Source organism: Carcharodon carcharias, chromosome 21 (genome assembly GCF_017639515.1).
Source record: "Carcharodon carcharias isolate sCarCar2 chromosome 21, sCarCar2.pri, whole genome shotgun sequence".
In the NCBI taxonomy this organism is placed as follows: domain Eukaryota; kingdom Metazoa; phylum Chordata; class Chondrichthyes; order Lamniformes; family Lamnidae; genus Carcharodon; species Carcharodon carcharias.
Window position 1 is genome coordinate 18,091,881 of NC_054487.1, and position 17,372 is coordinate 18,109,252.

General features: G+C 45.7%; 1 protein-coding gene across 1 annotated transcript in view; it reads left to right on the top strand.

The window, feature by feature from the left end:
* LOC121293041 (diacylglycerol kinase iota-like) overlaps nucleotides 1–17,372 on the top strand; it is a 611,142-nt gene that overhangs the window by 25,244 nt on the left and 568,526 nt on the right. Inside the window, exon 4 of the mRNA XM_041215634.1 lies at nucleotides 5,743–5,911. Coding sequence (XP_041071568.1) covers nucleotides 5,743–5,911 — 169 coding nt within the window. The remainder of the gene's footprint in view (nucleotides 1–5,742; nucleotides 5,912–17,372) is intronic.

The following is a 17,372-nucleotide window of genomic DNA, read 5'->3' on the forward strand; positions in this document are numbered from 1 at the left end:
GAAGAGTCATTGTAGAAGGTAGGCCTGATACAATACAAGAAGTACCAGACACCCTCAGATGTTTTTGGCTATACTGGGATGAACTAGATATTTCAAGGGGTGTGATTTTCAAGGGAAAACAGTGCTTGTACCCGAAGCTCTTCACCAGGACACATTGTCACAGTTACACAGAGACATTTGGGCATGGAGTGAACAAGGTGTCTGGCAAGGTATACTGTATATTGGCCAGGGATCAGCAATGAAATTGAGAAGGTAGCGAGGATGAATGAAGCATGCCGGAGTCAACAACCACATCAACGCAAAGAACCTCTGTACCCTCACGCTATTCCACCATCCCCTCGGTCTGAAATCACGACAGATTTACTCACTCTCTGTGGCAACAACTTTCTCCTAGTTCTAAGTTTCCAATCATCAGACAATTGAAGGATACCTCAAGTGCATCCTTGGCAGACACAATGAGTGCAATATTTAGTTTTTTCAGTACACCTGAAGAGATCATATTGGACAATGGGTCACAGTATACTGACAGACCTTTTAGGGACATGTGCTAAATGAAGCATATATCAATACAATTATTTGAACTTGGAGCATGAGACACTCACTTTGGCATTCAGCATCACAGAATGCTACACATACCTATTCAGTAAAATGATTGATTGTGGAAATTGACCATAAACCATTAGAAATGATATGACGCAAGCCATTGACAAGTGCACCACCCCGACTACAGCAACTTCTACAGCAACCTTGTCATACTATCCTAGATGCAATGGACTTTCTGAGCAAATGGTTTGCAGTTAAGGCACTAATCACAAAGTGCAGGGAGACAAAACAAGATCTCCACATTACCATGTTACACTTGAAAGCAACACCTTTAGGTACGGGCTTACCATCACCAGCGGAAATCATGTTCAGTAGGAAGGTTAGGACAGCCTTGCCAAGCCATCACCTGTCCCAGTTCTCGGACATACAGGAGAAGCTTCTCGAAAAACAAGAAAGAATAAAGATGGCAAAATATCGACATGGAGGTGTAGAACAGAAAGTTCAGATCATACATCCTACCCAGGGAACATAGTCATCTGCAGAAGCATCGGAAGTGTACGGTGAGGCCAGACCCTGTGAGATCATAACATCGAATGGAGCTATGCTCAGCAGGAACTGAAGCCAGCTGAGGGGATATACAACCGCGTAATACCCAGAACTTCAATTATATCTAGAACATGTCCAAAGACAAATTCGGAATGTGAAATTGTGGTAGACCAACATGAAAACAGTCAACACTCTGATAATACCCAGGATGCCAACATATCTATAAGTCAAGGATACCTTAGTGACAAACCTAGATCTCAGAACATCTTGAGATCCAGCAGGATTAACAAGCACTATACAGATTCTTGATCTCTTATACAGGGTGTTATCTTTTATATAAATAGTTTTCACATCCATCCTACTGTGTATGTATTTTTACTTTTAATGTTTGTAAGGTTATTGTGGGGGGAAAAAAAGGGGATGTTGTGGTAACACTTTAAGGGAATATGCAAATGAGCAAGTAGCCAGGATATAGAGCAGAATGTGACCAGCAGCTTATGGTGTGTGTAGAATTGCAGTGTTGCTGTCCTCGTGAGTATTCTTGCTGATTCATTAAAGTACATCTGTCTGCTCAGCCATCCATACTGTATCCTCAAATAAACCAAATCTACATCTAACTTACCAGGCCTGTGTGTGAGATTGGTAAGCTTGTGTAAAGCGAAATTAGAAACACAACAACGCAACAACCGCTACTGTAGGCCACCATCTCCACCCCCCAACCACCACCCCATTATAAGGTGTGACCTCAGACAGTCACAAGGTCAGGTATCCAACATAACATTGGTTTGTCCCTGCTTCAATAAAAGAGCAGTGGAGTCCATGTTCTTGCATCCCCACTCTGAGAGTAATGCCTTACCCTCCTTTTATTGTGAAGTTTTGACAGAAAACAGGCTGCATTTCAACAGAGTCTAACAGTACACCATAAGATGTCATGGGGCAGAACGATTCAACAAAATATGCCACTGGGCTGCTCATATGCAGCTAAGACATGAATCGGTAAAATTAGGAACCTTGCTGCAGACAATTAGATCTTTACTGAGTTAATCATCGTAGGAAAGTAGTTCTGATTCTTTTCAAAACCTGTATGGAGAAAGTGAAAATCCTTAATACCCACCAAAATGTTCAGTTTCTTTCCCAATATCCCATTCTTCAGCTCAACAAACCATTTTGACCATTACACATCTCTCACATGCTTTGCGATGTAATGTGTATATGCAAGACTTTGTTGTTCAAGTACATCTCCCCCATTTTGAAGTGGATTCATTGAAAAATTAGTGTTTGATATTGAACCTATGGATTTTTATATTATATATGTAACAACTTGGATTTATCAAGGCTGTTGGCACTCACACTATGAGTGATTATTTCCACTAAATTGCTGACAACACAACTTTCCTCTCCAGCTCCCTTGTTAGCTGATGTTTTTCATGGTTCTCTCTCCTCAGATGTGTTCTCTCTTTCAAAGACACTACCATTCCTCACCTTAAAAAAACAACCTTTGACCACTCTGTCCACCTCATCTCCAGCCTCCCAGGCTGCCTCCAGTGGGGGAGGCAGAAAGTAGGAAACTATAGGCCAGTTGGTTTAATATCTGTCGTTGGGAAATTGTTGGAATCCATTATTAAGGAAGTAGTAATGGGGCATTTGGAAAGTCAAAATGCAATCCATCAGCATCAGCATGGTTTTATGAGGAGTAAATCGCGTTTGACTAATTTGCTAGAGTTCTTTGAAGATGTGACAAGCAAAGTGGATAATGGGGTTCATGTAGATGTAGTATATCTGGACTTCCAGAAGGCCTTTGACAAGGTGCCGCATAAAAGATTAATACACAAGATAAGATCGCACGGAGTTAGGGGTAATATATTATCTTGGATAGAGGATTGGCTAACCAACAGAAAGCAGAGAGTCAGGATAAATAGGTCTTTTTCTGGATGGCAAGCTGTAACTAATGGGGTGCCACAGAGCTCAGTCCTTGGGCCCCAACTATTTACAATCTATATTAATGACTTGGATTCAGGAATAGAAGGTACTATAGCTAAATTTGTGGATGACACCAAAATAGCTGGGAAAGTAAGTTGCAATGAATAAATAAGAAATTTACAAATGGATTTGGACAGGTTAGGTGACTGGACCAAAATTTGGCAGATGGAGTTTAACGTGGATATGTTGAAGTTATCCATTTTGGTTGGAAGAATAAAAAGGTAACATTTTTTAAGTGGAGAGAAACGGAATGCTTCAGTGCAGAGGGATCTGGGTGTCCTCATGCATGAATCACTGAAAACTGATATGCAGGTACAGCAGGTAATAAGGAAGGCAAATGGAATTTTGGCATTTATTGCTAAAGGAATAGAGTATAAAAATAGAGAAGTGTTGTTGCAACTGTACAAGGCATTGGTGAGACCGCACCTGGAGTACTGTGCACAGTTTTGGTCCCCTTACTAGAGGAAGGATGTAGTTGCATTGGAGGCGGTTCAGAGGAGGTTCACTAGATTGATTCCAGAGATGTGGGGCTTGTCTTATGAGGAGAGATTGAGCAGTTTAGACCTATGGTCGCTAGAGTTTAGAAGGATGAGAGGAGATCTAATTGAGGTATATATGATGCTAAAGGGGATAGACAGAGTAGATGTGGAGTGGATGTTTCCCCTTGTGGGGCATTCTAGAATGAGAGGCCATAGTTTTAGGCTAATGGATGGTAGATTTAAATCAGAGATGATGAGGAGTTACTTTTCTCAAAGGGTCGTGAATCTGTGGAATTCACTACCTCAGAGTGCAGTGGATGCCGGGACACTGAATAAATTTAAGGAGGGGATAGACAGATTTTTAATTAGTAACGGGTTGAAAGGTTATGGGGAGAGGGCGGGAAATTGGAGTTGAGGCCAAAATGAGATCAGCCATGGTCGTATTGAATGGCGGGGCAGGCTCGAGGGGATGAATTGCCTACTCCTGCTCCTAGTTCTTATGTTCTTATGTTCTTTTCTCTCCAATGCTGTCACCTCCAAAATCTGTGCCCCCCTCCAATCAGGATTCCATCCCTGCCACAGAACCAGAACAGCTGTTATCAAAGTCACAAATGACATCCTATGTGACTGGGTTAAAGTTAAACTTTTCCCCCACATCCTTCTCGGCCTGCCTGCAGCCTTTCACATGGTTGACCACAACATCCTCCACTGTTGTCCAGCTGGGTGGGACTGCTCTTATCTGGTTCCATTCTTAGCTATCTAATTGTAGCCAGAGTATCACTTGTAACGGCTTCTCTTCCTGCTCCCGCACTGTCATCTCTGGTGTCCCCCAGGATCTATCCTCCTATTTCTCATCTACATGCTGCCCCTCAATGACATCATCTGAAAACACAATGTCAGTTTCCACATGTACGCTGATGTCACCCAGCTCTACCTCATACCAGCTCTCTTATCAAACTGCTCATCTGACATCCTGTACTGGATAAGCAAAAATTTACTTAAACTAAATATTGAGAAGACAGAAGCCATTGTCTTCAGTAGCCACCACTAACTCTGCTCCCTAGCTACCGACTCCATCCCTCGCTCTAAACCAGATTGTTTGAAAACCTAGTGTTATATTTACCTGAGAGATGAACCACCATGTCAGCGTCATCATGAAGACTACCTATTTCTACTTCTGTAACAACGGTCAACTCCGTCCTTACCTCAGCTCATCTGTCATTGAAACTCACATCTTTGACTTTGTTACCTCTAGACTTGACTATTCCAACACCTTCTCTGCCTCCCATGTTTTCCTCCCCGACCCTCATAGACATGAGGTCATCCATAGCTGCCTGTGTCCTAATTTCATCAATTGTCATTCACCCATCACTCATGCACTTGCTGACTACACTGGCTCCCAGTCGGAAAACTCTTTGAAATTCTCATCCTTGTTATCAAATCCCTTTTTCTCCCTATTTCTGTAATCTACTCCAGCTCCACAACCATCGAGATAGCTTCATTCCTCTAATTCAGGCCTCTTGATCATCCCCTATTTTGATCACTCTACCACTGGCGGCCATGCCTTCAGTTGCCTAGGCTCTAACTTCTGGAATTCCCTCACTACATCTACCTGCCTCACTACCTCTCTTTTGACTTTAAGCTAGCCCATAAAACTGAGCACTTTGAACAGCCCGTAATTTCTCTTAATGTAGCTTGGTGTCAAGTCTTGTTTGTTAAACACTCCTAAGAAGTGTCTTCAGATGTTTTACAATGTCCCAGATGCCATGTAAATACACGTTGTTTTTGTTCATTATATTCAAAGCTCGTTATAGCTACACCTGCAGAAGTCAAAACTGCAGCCTGTTTTGAGAAAGTTCCTTGGGTTTTTGTATAGGTTTGTCAACTCTGTTTGGACATATTCCTGGAGGTTAAATTGCATGACCTCCTCCTTTAACCATTCCACCCTGTCAAACAGCTTTTATCCTATCCTCAATATTTTTACAGTTAATAGCTAACTATAAACAAAAGTGTTTGTTTTTTTTTAATGTTCCCATGAGTTTTTCAACTGAGTTGCTCACAGCAGTGTCCCAGAGATCAATATTTAATTCCTGGGGACTTCAGGACAAGGGATGACAAGCATTGCTTTGTATAATGACTCGCCCTAGGAAAGACATGGTACTGAATTAGGCACTAACACCTCTCCCAATTATAGCTTGCCAAGATCATCACTTTGTCCCCTCATGTGCTATAATATTTCTTTTTTTTCTTGCAGAAAAGCAATCTTGAGATCAGGCCTGCAGCACCTAGCACCAGAGCAGGCACCCAGTACCATCCTGAAGAATGGGCCTACCAGGGAGATGCGGACCAGCCCTGACTGGACTGTGAGTTCTGGTGTCAGTTGTTGGGTATTAAGTGCGCAGCAGCTTATACAGAAGGATATGGGCTGTGATACATGATGAAATGTCGGGTGGAGCACATTAGTTCTTGAGCCACTGGGATGACAGAACTGCCACTTTTTTTAATTTCATTCATTTGCGGGATGGGGCAAAAACCCTTGAAAACAATTAACAGTCAACCACATTGCTGTGGGTCAGGAGTCATAGGTAGGCCAAACCAAGTAAGGATGGCGGATTTCCTCCCTTAAAGGGGTTTATTGAGTCAGATGGGTTTTTATGACAATGAATGATAGTTTCATGGTCACCATTACCGAGACTAGCTGTCAATTCCAGATTTTTTTTTTTCTTAAATTGCATTTATATTTCAACAGCTGCCCATGGTGGGATTTGAACCACTGTCCCCAGAGCATCAGGTTGGGCCTCTAGAGTACTTTGCTAGTGCCATTACCACAACACCACCATCTCCCCAATCAGCTGGACAGCAATTTATGATACATGGTTGTGCAGAATATTCTGAAACATGTTAAACTCACCCTTGTGGGCAGAACTGCATAGCTGGCTTGGGTGAACGGTGCCAGTTTTAAGATCCTTTGTTTTGGTGACAGTGCAAAAAAAATCAATAGAATGGAAAACTGGGTGGGATGGACAATGGACAGAGTGAGCAATGGGCCATGGTGGGCAATGGGGCAGGGTGATCAGTGGGGCAGGGTGGGCAGTGGGGCAGGGTGGGCAGTGGGGCAGGGTGGGCAGTGAGACAGGGTGGGCAGTGAGACAGGGTGGGCAGTGGGACAGGGTGGTCAGCAGGGCAGGGTGGTCAGCAGGGCAGGGCAAGGTGGTCAACATGGCCTGGTGGGCAGTGGGGCAAGGTGGGCAGTGGGGCAGGGTGGGCAGTGGGACAGGGTGGGCAGTGGGACAGGGTGGGCAGTGGGGCGGGGTGGGCAATGGGACAGGGTGGGCAATGGGACAGGGTGGTCAGTGTATCAGGGTGGGCAGTGGGACAGGGTGGTCAGCAGGGCAGGGCAAGGTGGTCAACAGGGCCGGGTGGGTAGTGGGGCAGGGTGGGTAGTGGGGCAGGGTGGGCAGTGGGACAGGGTGGGCAGTGGGACAGGGTGGGCAGTGGGACAGGGTGATCAGTGAGACAGGGTGGGCAGTGGGACAAGGTGGGCAGTGGGACAGGGTGATCAGTGAGACAGGGTGGGCAGTGGGACAGGGTGGGCAGTGGGGCAGAGTGATCAGTGAGACAGGGTGGGCAGTGGGACAGGGTGGACAGTGGGACAGGGTGGGCAATGGGACAGGGTGATCAGTGAGACAGGGTGGTCAGTGGGGCAGGGTGGGCAGTGGGACAGGGTGGGCAGTGGGACAGGGTGGTCAACAGGGCCAGGTGGGTAGTGGGGCAGGGTGGTCAGTGGGACAGGGTGGTCAGTGGGACAGGGTGGGCAGTGGGTCAGGGTGGTCAGTGGGGCAGGGTGGGCAGCATGGGCAGCGGGGCAGGGTGGGTAGCGGGGCAGGGTGGGCAGTGGGGCAGGGTGGGCAGTGGGGCAGGGTGGGCAGTGGGGCAGGGTGGGCAGTGGGACAGGATGGGCAGTGGGACAGGATGGGCAGTGGGACAGGGTGGTCAGCGGGGCAGGGTGGGTAGCGGGGCAGGGTGGGTAGCGGGGCAGGGTGGGCAGTGGGACGGGGTGGTCAGTGGGATGGGGTGGTCAGTGGGACAGGGTGGTCAGCGGGGCAGGGTGGACAGTGGGACAGGGTGGACAGTGGGACAGGGTGGTCAGTGGGACAGGGTGGGTAGTGGGACAGGGTGGGCAGTGGGACAGGGTGGGCAGTGGGATAGTGTGGGCAATGGGGCAGGGTGATCAGTGAGACAGGGTGGGCAGTGAGACAGGGTGGGCAGTGGGACAGTGTGGGCAATGGGGCAGAGTGATCAGTGAGACAGGGTGGTCAGTGGGGCAGGGTGGTCAGTGGGACAGGGTGGTCAGTGGGACAGGGTGGGCAGTAGGGCAGGGTGGGCAGTGGGACAGGGTGGGCAGTGGGACAGGGTGGTCAGTGGGACAGGGTGGGCAGTAGGGCAGGGTGGGCAGTGGGACAGGGTGAGCAGTGGGACAGGGTGGTCAGTGGGGCAGGGTGATCAGTGGGGCAGGGGGGGCAACGTTTGACAATTAGAAACAAAAATAATGTTTAAATGATGGGTTGTGCAGATTAGGATGATATTTCCTGGCGTATCAAAGGACTAGGAGTGATTTCATTGAGGTGTTTAAGACAATTAAATGATTTGATAGGCTAGTCAAACAGAAATTGTCTCCTCTGGGTGAAGAAGCCAGAACAAGGGTGCACAACCTTAAAATTAGGGTAGTGGAAATCTGGAATTCTCTCCCCAAAACATTCAGGATAATAGGGGTAAATTGAAAATTTCAAAACAGATGTTGATAGACCTTTGATAGATAAGGATGTTAAGGAATAGGGAAACAGATGAAGGGAGCTATGATACAGATGAGCTACAAGCTAACTGAATGGCAAACAGGCTCAAGGGGCTGAAGGCTGTTCCTATGTTCCTAGAAGATAATAATGAATGGAAAAGATATCTGCAAGGGTTGATTGACACTCCGCTCTACAAAAGGTCTGTACAGGCCTCCTGTTGTAGTCACTATAGTGCCTGGTGTTTGTTACTTACTATATGGGCCTTAGATCAAATGTGTTGTGGTAGCTGCATTGAAGGCCAGATGCATCTAGAAAGTGAATGAACACACCTGGTAGGCTACACTGCATTCTCTTTCTGTATTCTGCAAAAGTTTATAGTAAATTGCTATTCGGATACATTTTAAAATCAAGTGACAAGTCAGCATGTCACCTTGGTAACCTTCCTGGTTCTAGTAAGTTATTTGACTTGATCCCAGCTTCAGTGCCCAGGTGAAAGCATCAGGCTTTCCTGCCATCCCCATCTAAACTGTTCACTAGAAGGTGACCTTCTCTTCAAAAAGACTGCACTCATCTCCACAGCAATGTTTTGGACTGATGTCATTCTGCCTCAGCAGCTTGCCTCTTCAGACATTTGTAGGACCAGGATTAGGCCATTTAACACCATGAGCCTGCTCCACCATTCTATTGACACAAATACAAAAACAAAAATAGCTTCAGTGGAGAGGAAGACAGAGTTAATGTTTCGAGTCCGTATGACTCTTCATCAGAACTAAAGAGGAATAGAAATGAGGTGAAATATAAGCAGGTGGAGCTGGATAGAGGGCCAGTGATAGGTGGAGACAAAGAAGAGATTGCCAAAGATGTCATAGACAAAAGGACAAAGGGGTGTTGACGGTGGTGATATTAGTTAAGGAATGTGCTAATAGGTGACATTAAGGGTAGAAAGCAGGACAAGCAAGGTACAGATAGCCCTAGTGGGGGTGGGGTAGGGGGAAGGGATCAAAATAGGCTAAAAGGTAGAGATAAAACAATGGATGGAAATACATTTAAAAATAATAATAGAAATAGGTGGGAAAAGAAAAATATATTTTAAAAATATATAAATTATTAAAAAGGGGGGGCTTGGAAAGGGGGTGGGGATGGAGGAGAGAGTTCATGATCTGAAGTTGTTGAACTCAATGTTAAGTGCGGAAGGCTGTAAAGTGCCTAATTAGAAGATGAGGTGCTGTTCCTCCAGTTTGAGTTGAGCTTCACTGGAACATTGCAGCGGGCCAAGGATGGACATGTGGACATGAGAGCAGGGTGGAGTGTTGAAATGGCAAGCAACGGAGGTCTGGGTCATGCTTGCGGACAGACTGAAGGTGTTCCGCAAAGTGGTCACCCAGTCTGAATCCACCATTCTATTGGTTCACAGCTGATCTCCACCTCAACTCCAACTACTCACCCTTGCTCCATAATCCTGATACCCCTAGTTAACAAAAATCTATCTCATTCTTGAAAGTTTTAACCGTGGCCTTATTCTGGTGAATAGTTCTAAGGCCAGCGGATCCTTCCTGAGGTGTGGTGCCCAGAACTGGCTGCAGTACTCCAGATAAGGACTTCACAAATGACTTTAGAAAACTGAGGCATAACTTCCTCCCATTATTACAGGAAAAAGGATAAAGTTTAATTATCATTAATGATCACTTCTTTCTTGTGCCTGTACACTAGAGTCTTAGTAGTTTAGTGTGTTTTGTTCCTCAACAGATCTTAGAGAGAAGAATTGCAGTCAGAAATATTCATTTTGTGAAGGAATAGTGATATCTCATGGACACCCAAATTTCTTAGCTCCTCTGCAGCTCCTAGTTTCACATTATTTAAAAAACACTGGATGGATGGAACGAGTGGCTGCTTAATACCTGCTGGTGTCAGATGATTAAATGCTCTTGACGTATCAGGCAACGTGTGCTAGGGGTGGAGCACATTTATGAGAATTATATAGAATGATAGCACTATAGCTTTCTCCACTACAATCCTGTCAAGCGATGCCCCTGGAGACTGCATCATTATCCCATAATGCAGACCTTGACTAGATTGTTAGACTTCACAGCAGCAGAAGACTATTAAATTTGTAAAATTGAGGCAGCAGAGTCAGCAATGATAAAATTATAGTTAATCCAATTATTTGGATGAAGGTTGATGGATGGCCAACAGCTTTACTTGAAGAATATAAGAAAGGCTATTGCAGTTGCTTTTAAGAGAGAAGAACACAGAGCTGGTCTTGTTCAAGTTGTACAAAGTGAATATGTGGCAAGAAACATTGGAGGTGAGCAGTGCTCCCACTGAAGGTTTACATAGAATTCTTCAAGCAAAGCACAATATTAAACTACGGCAAAATAAAAGAAACCAGGTGTGAACTGCTGCACTAAGCCTGCAACTGCAAGATTAAAGTAAGTCTAACTGTTTCCTTTGTCACTGATGAAGATTGTCTTCAAGCAGCCCTTGTACACATCGCTGAAGAACATGCTTTGCATCTTAGTATGTTCCAGGAATAAGGCAACTTTCACAACCCCAGGATGTATCAAAGTGTTTTACAGTCAGTGAATAGCTTTTAAAGCGTAGTCATTGTTGTAATGGTCAGATCTTCTGTTGTGAGTGATCTGCCAGAGTGTGCCTCGTGCACTACAAGGGAAGAGCTGGATAAATGTGACTTTGGATAAATTAATTTCATCATGAAACTCATGGTATAGGAACATAAATATTTGTGGAATGGTGGCAAAGTTTTGGAGCGTTGGATTGACTCAGGATGACATTTCTGTGCCAGCCAAACGGAAGTATCCAACTACAAGAAGTAAAGTTCCTATTGTTTGATCTCTCAATGTTGGATAAGTTTATCTGATTCGCAGAGCTGCAGTACATCCTAAAGGTTAAGAAGCTGAACTGAAATTCTGCTTTACGCACACAATTCAACCCACATTGTTAGATGTTGTGTGCAACATCATCAAGAACAAGAATCCTAGTTTAGCCACATGTTCAATGTAACTTCCATTGACAAGGGGAACAAGATAAAAATTGGCAGCACTGACAATGGCAATACTGAAAGTCACGAGAGCCTGCGGTAGTGGCTTGGAATTATTGGGGGCAATTTTAACCCACAGGGTGGGCTGGATTTTACCAGCCTACTCAGAACAGGCTGGAGGTGCAAAGGTAAGGGGGGACATAAAATGGTGAGGGAAAGCGAGGTGTGGAGTGCCCATTTCCTTCCCGCTGCATTTTACCAGCGATGGGAATGGCAGAGGGCAGCCACTTAAGTGGCCGAATAAGGGCCTTTTTCTGCTACTATTGGCATTTTACCAGTGGCACATGGGCCCTCCACCACATGGGAAGACTGCACGGTAAACCCTGGCAACCTTCAGGTGGACTTGAGTGGGGCCCCTCCTAACTGAGCATTCTATGTGCCAAAGAGGGGCTCCCGTGTGTCAATGGCTTCCTTCACTGCAACTCTTGTTCCCCCTCACCACCGACCCTCACCAACACCAACCACCGCCTCCCCTGATTGGCCCTAGTACCCACATACCCCACTTACCTCATTGCCGGGGGGTGGGGGTGAGGGGTCCTGCTCCATGGTGTCCTCTCCAACCGGCACTGCTGTGTTGCCCATGCTCCGATTGAATGCCAGCTCTTGGAGGCAGGCTCTCTTCTTTTAAAGGGGCAGGATGGGGTCTCACCAACAGCCAGACATGAGATGCCGCCCACTCCCACTGCCAGCTTTCTGGCCCTGCCGTGCCAACAATATTCTGGTCGGTGTGTAGATTAGGAGTGGATTGGGGGTGAAACTTATCGATTCCTAGAGCAGGAACACAACCCACTTCCCAGTTTAAAGGAGAAGCTTGTGGATGCCAGTGAGAAAGGGACTCGACAAAGGTGGGGATTTTGTAATTTGGTGCCGGGGCATTACTTAGTGACTCAAAGAATATCCTTAGGAGAAGTTCATGAAGTATTTCTAAATCATTTTTAACCTTGGCTCCAAATGTTACTGGACCATGATGGTTTTTCTGGAGCACAGGAAACAGCCCAGGGAAACATGGTGAGTTCGAGCAGCCATTCGGACTGGTATTAGAGTTCTCACTGCCCTTTCTGAGTAAAACCTCACTTATTGCATCTGCTGTCTCAAATTCCTCTGGTAAATGTTTCACAGGCAGCACTTGTGTGGATGTTGCTTTTCTTTCCAACTTCGAGGATTTTATGTGGACAATTTCTGGACGGAAGGCACCTTGGATGTTTTTTTGACAGGACATCAGAAGCAGCTGGCCATCTCTATCCATGGCGGTGATGATATGCTGTTTGTGGGATCAGCACATGCACAGGATGGGGGCTCGCAGGTGGAGGACAGAGGGACCCAGACTCCTCTTCAGATGAGAAGAACATGGCGAAGGAGTAGCAGGAGGTTGAAGATGGGGCACCCATCACTAGACCAGCCACTTACACTGCTGCCTGGGATACCCTGTATCCCAAAGATTCACCTTATGTAGAACATAACAGATTAAATTGCATGTCTGCTGTTACAGCAGCAACAAAACCCACCTTAGCCTTCGCACTGAACAGTCTTTCAGCCACTCATTCACATTGCTCATCTGGCCAGTTGACTGCAGCAAATATTGACATTTATTATGAAACAAGTAATAGGATTGAGTTGGCCCTCGGGATGTAACAATGCACAAGATGTAGAAGTGATGCAGTTTGTGGTATTATTTGAAACATAACTTCACAGCATGACATTTTGTCAAAGATCCATGTACATATCGTTCCAATTTCTTCAACCCACACCTCCTACCCCTGCTACATGGTGCATCCAACATGGTTAGAGGGAGGCTGCTCAGATCCCGGCTCTGACTGCTGAGATAATCCTGACCGACGCTCACTGGATTTGGGAACCCCAGACGGTCTCAAAGGCTTTTGCACCTGCACCTGTACAGAGGCAGCAGTTAGGGGAATGGAGGGTGAGTGAAATTCCCTCTTTTACCATTGTTCTCCTGGACCAGCATCAACATAACGCTACCAATTCTGCTACAGATCAACTTGGTGGAGGACAGTGAGGCCAGAAGGTTTAAGACTGCAGACATGTTTGCATCTAAAGTCTGCAGGGCATTGGTCATGATCTGCATTGACTCATTTGAGAACCATATTTGAAGCTTTGCAGAGGCACTCTCTCCCTCTGTGCCAGACAGTCTCACAAGTTTCCTGTGCCAACAGTCTGCTAGTGATTGAGTTGGAGTGTGTGGTTCATCTGTCAGTCCCTGGTTAGGTTTTTGATGCACCTCTAGCATTCTCCTTCCCAAAGCTAGATCCCACAGTTCAGTTCTTCTCCAGCTGAGCAGAGTTTATGGAAGATTGCAGTTCCCAAGAAGGACTCTCCACAGCTGTCCCGGTTACCAGTAGCTGCTCATGTTCACTTGTGGAGAGTGAATCACCAGGTGAAAACCCAACTAAGGCTCTAACTGTCCCATTGCAGTGCATGTATCTGCACTGGTGCATGACTATATATCTTGTGAGAGTGTGCCCTCAGAAGGAATGATGTCCTCTGAGGAATTATCCTCCTCACAGATATCCTACGGCAATTGCTGCACAGGTGAAGGCCCTGGAAGGTAAAAGAAAAGAGTTTAATTTAGACATGGTAAAGTAATATTCTTTACAATCACTATACTCAGCCTCCTCATAGTTCAGTTATTGATAAAATGAAGTCAGTGTATGTGTCAGAGATATTTGTAATTTTGTCACCAACAACCTGTGAGGTCCCTGCTTTTCCTTTTCCAACTGACAGGAATACAGCTGTGCAACTTATCTCCAGAAAGCCTACAACATGTGGTTATTCACCTCCTGTCATGTCCCCCTCTCCAGCATTTTGCCCTGTCTTCTTCAAAGATCAAATGTGCTCACTTTTTCTGACCTAGTTAGGTTACTTCCTGCATTGTACCCATGGCCCAGGGCACAATGCTGCTGCTGCTCATCTCTTCAGCCACTTCTGACCATGCATTGCTTGGTGAGCTCCTGCCTGCACCCAGCAGTAATTCCAGTCAATCTAGGTGCTGCCTTGTTCTAGCTGCAGCATCCAATTCACATTTGTGGACTGTCATTTTAAATACAGCCGAGAACTGTGGATCATTGTAGCCCCCATGCTTGCACAAACCTAGACATCAAAATGAATTGGTTCAATTCAGCTGCGACCACAGATTCCAACCTGCTCAGTTGACTTTCGCATTTCCCCCACACAATTCTGCACCTCCTCACAGAAACCTCAGGTTAATATCTGAGCCATTCTTGTTCCAAATTCTGATTTTACCACATTGGTATACCATACTATTTGTCCTTTGAGCAAAACAGCGAGACTCCTTGTCCATCTGACTCCATTCGATTCCATTAGTCCCATTACTGACTTTAGCAACATGAACCCTTTTGCTGCAAGGCTTCTGGAGGATTAGAGGGAACCATCTTGTTCTAATGCTGGAATGGATGTTAACCCAAAAGCTCTTCAGTCAGTCGTGATATTTGATCTGAAATGTCCGTCAGGTGTGATTCTCGCTTCTGAAGAGTTTAATCAGGTTGTAAAAATAGTGGCTGCACTTTAACTAATCAGATTGAAGTTGCCACAAAGTGTATGTTCAGTTGGATGCCCTGACTACCCTTTTGGGAAAGCTTCGTGTTTGCCCTTGACCAGCAAGTTGAAGCTGTGTCAGCCTAATGAGTCACATGGGATACTGCAGCAGCTCCACAATTCGAAAGCTAACATCTTCAAACACAGGCACAGATGACATTTTCATCATTCTGCGGCCACCATCATGAAAAAAGTGGATACTGGGCCGGGTGGGGGGCGGGGGGGGGAATCTTCTCACCTTATTCCCTGACGGAACAGTGGAATCGTTTTCTGGTCAAAATAACACAAGAACATAAGAATGTTGTATGAGGAGAGATAGTGTCGACTAGGCCTGTATTCACTGGAGTTTAGAAGAATGAGAGGGGGTCTCATTGAAACGTATAAAGTCCTGACAGGGCTGGATAGACTTTATGCAGGGATGATATTTCCTCTGGCTGGGGGGTCTAGAAAAAGGAGTCACAGTCTCAGGATACGAGGTAGACGATTTAGGACTGAGATAAGGAAAAACTTCTTCACTCAGAGGGTGGTGAGCTGTGTGAACTTGATGCCAACCTCTTCCATGCAGCATTGGCACTGACCACCACTGCCACCACCTCCCACTCTGGAGTAGTGAGATTGCTGGACCTACTGTGGCCAGAGCCGGGGTGGAAGATATCATGACAAGCTTCCAAAGGGTATTCCAGTGATTGGTCACTTAACTCCTTTTGGCTTTCAGGCCATGCCTTCACTGGAGCAGTCCTAGGCTGCAAGCCTTGAGAACTATGTGCGTAGCTACAGTTTAGATATGGCACCCAGAGTGAGGTAACGCATAGCGAGAAATTCAGAGGCCTGTGGCTACATAATTAATGAGCTGGGAAGCAGACGAAACGGTGTGAAAATCCACCATTATGGTTGGCGGATAAAACGTCTTTTTTCACACCTGCTACCACACTTAGTGCAATTCAGGGACGATCCTGCCCTGAGGTGTAGGCCATCAAGTCCTGGGGATTTGTCAGATTTTAGTCCTTTCAGTTTCTCCAATTCTTGTTCTCTGCTGATATTAATTCCCTCACTCTTTATAACCCCTAGATTACCAGCTATTTCTGGTATGGAACTTGTGCCTTCTACTGTTAAGAAACACACAAGATATTTGTCCAATGTCTCTGCCACTTCCTCATTCCCTATGATAATTTCTCCTGTCTCTGCTTCTAACTTCAGTTACCCTCTTCCTTCTTTGATACTTGTAAAAGCTCTTACAATCTGTGCTTATATCTCTGGCTTGTTTGCTCTCATATTTTAGTTTTTCCCTTTTTATCAACTTTTTGGTGGTCTTTTGCTGGCTCCTAGAACACTCCCATTCCTCAGAATTGCTAATGCTCTTTGCAACCTCAAAAACCTCTTTACTTAATCAAATACTAGCCTCTGAGTAAGCCATGGGTGGATCTTTGTTGCTAGGGTTTTGTTTGTTAGTGGTATGTGTTTGTGTTGAACATTTTGAATTGTGTATTTAAATGTTTCTCACTGTTTATTTATGGCCTTGGCTTTCAGTCTATTTACCCAATCAACCTTAGTCATCTGAATCAGGAACGCAGCTGAGTAATTTTGAGCCCTGGCATTGCTCTTTCTCAGAGCTAACTAGCTATCATCCTATCTCTGGGTTTCCTGATCAGTCAGGGAATGTAGGCAGGGTGACACATTCATTCTGTCAAAGGAAGGATTTCTAATTAAAGGAACCACAGCATGTGTCAGAACAGCTCATCAACTCTTGGATTTTTGAGGCAGTAGCAACCACAGGAATGGAGAGAAGACCTGGGAAGGCTGCTCCCCAGGCCTCTCACTCTTAACTTGGAGGTCCTGCTGTGGGTTCTGAGGGGCTGCAGTGAGGTGAACTCTCCCAAGGGCAGGAGGAAGAAGATAACTTCTCCAACCAAGAAAATGTGGACGGATGTGGTTGGGGAAATCAGCAGCAGGAGTGCGGTCCTTCAATCGTGGAGACAGTGCACCAAGAGGATCCAGGACTTCAGAAGGGTGGGAAAGGTGAGAGGCCAAGAATCTCACTCTGACTTTTCCAGAATTCTTCTACACAGCACCCCACAGGACAACACACCTTGCAGCTCCACTCATCCCTCTCTGTCTCCAGACACCTCACATCCCCATTTGAACAGCCAACACTCACACTTGTTGTATGTTGTATGTCCAGTAGGTCTCTCAAAGAGGTTCTGAGTCTTGTTTGGTTGAACATTAAGTGTTTGTTCATACCACATAACTATGTACATATACACAGGCTATGGGCTAACTCCATGCTTACTTCTACACAGGTCTCTGACCAGTCCACAACTAACCTTAGTCTTAGGTCATGTGTCTTTTTACATCACACTGTAGGCAGTACTGTTTCCCAATCCCATGTTAACCCTTACTGTA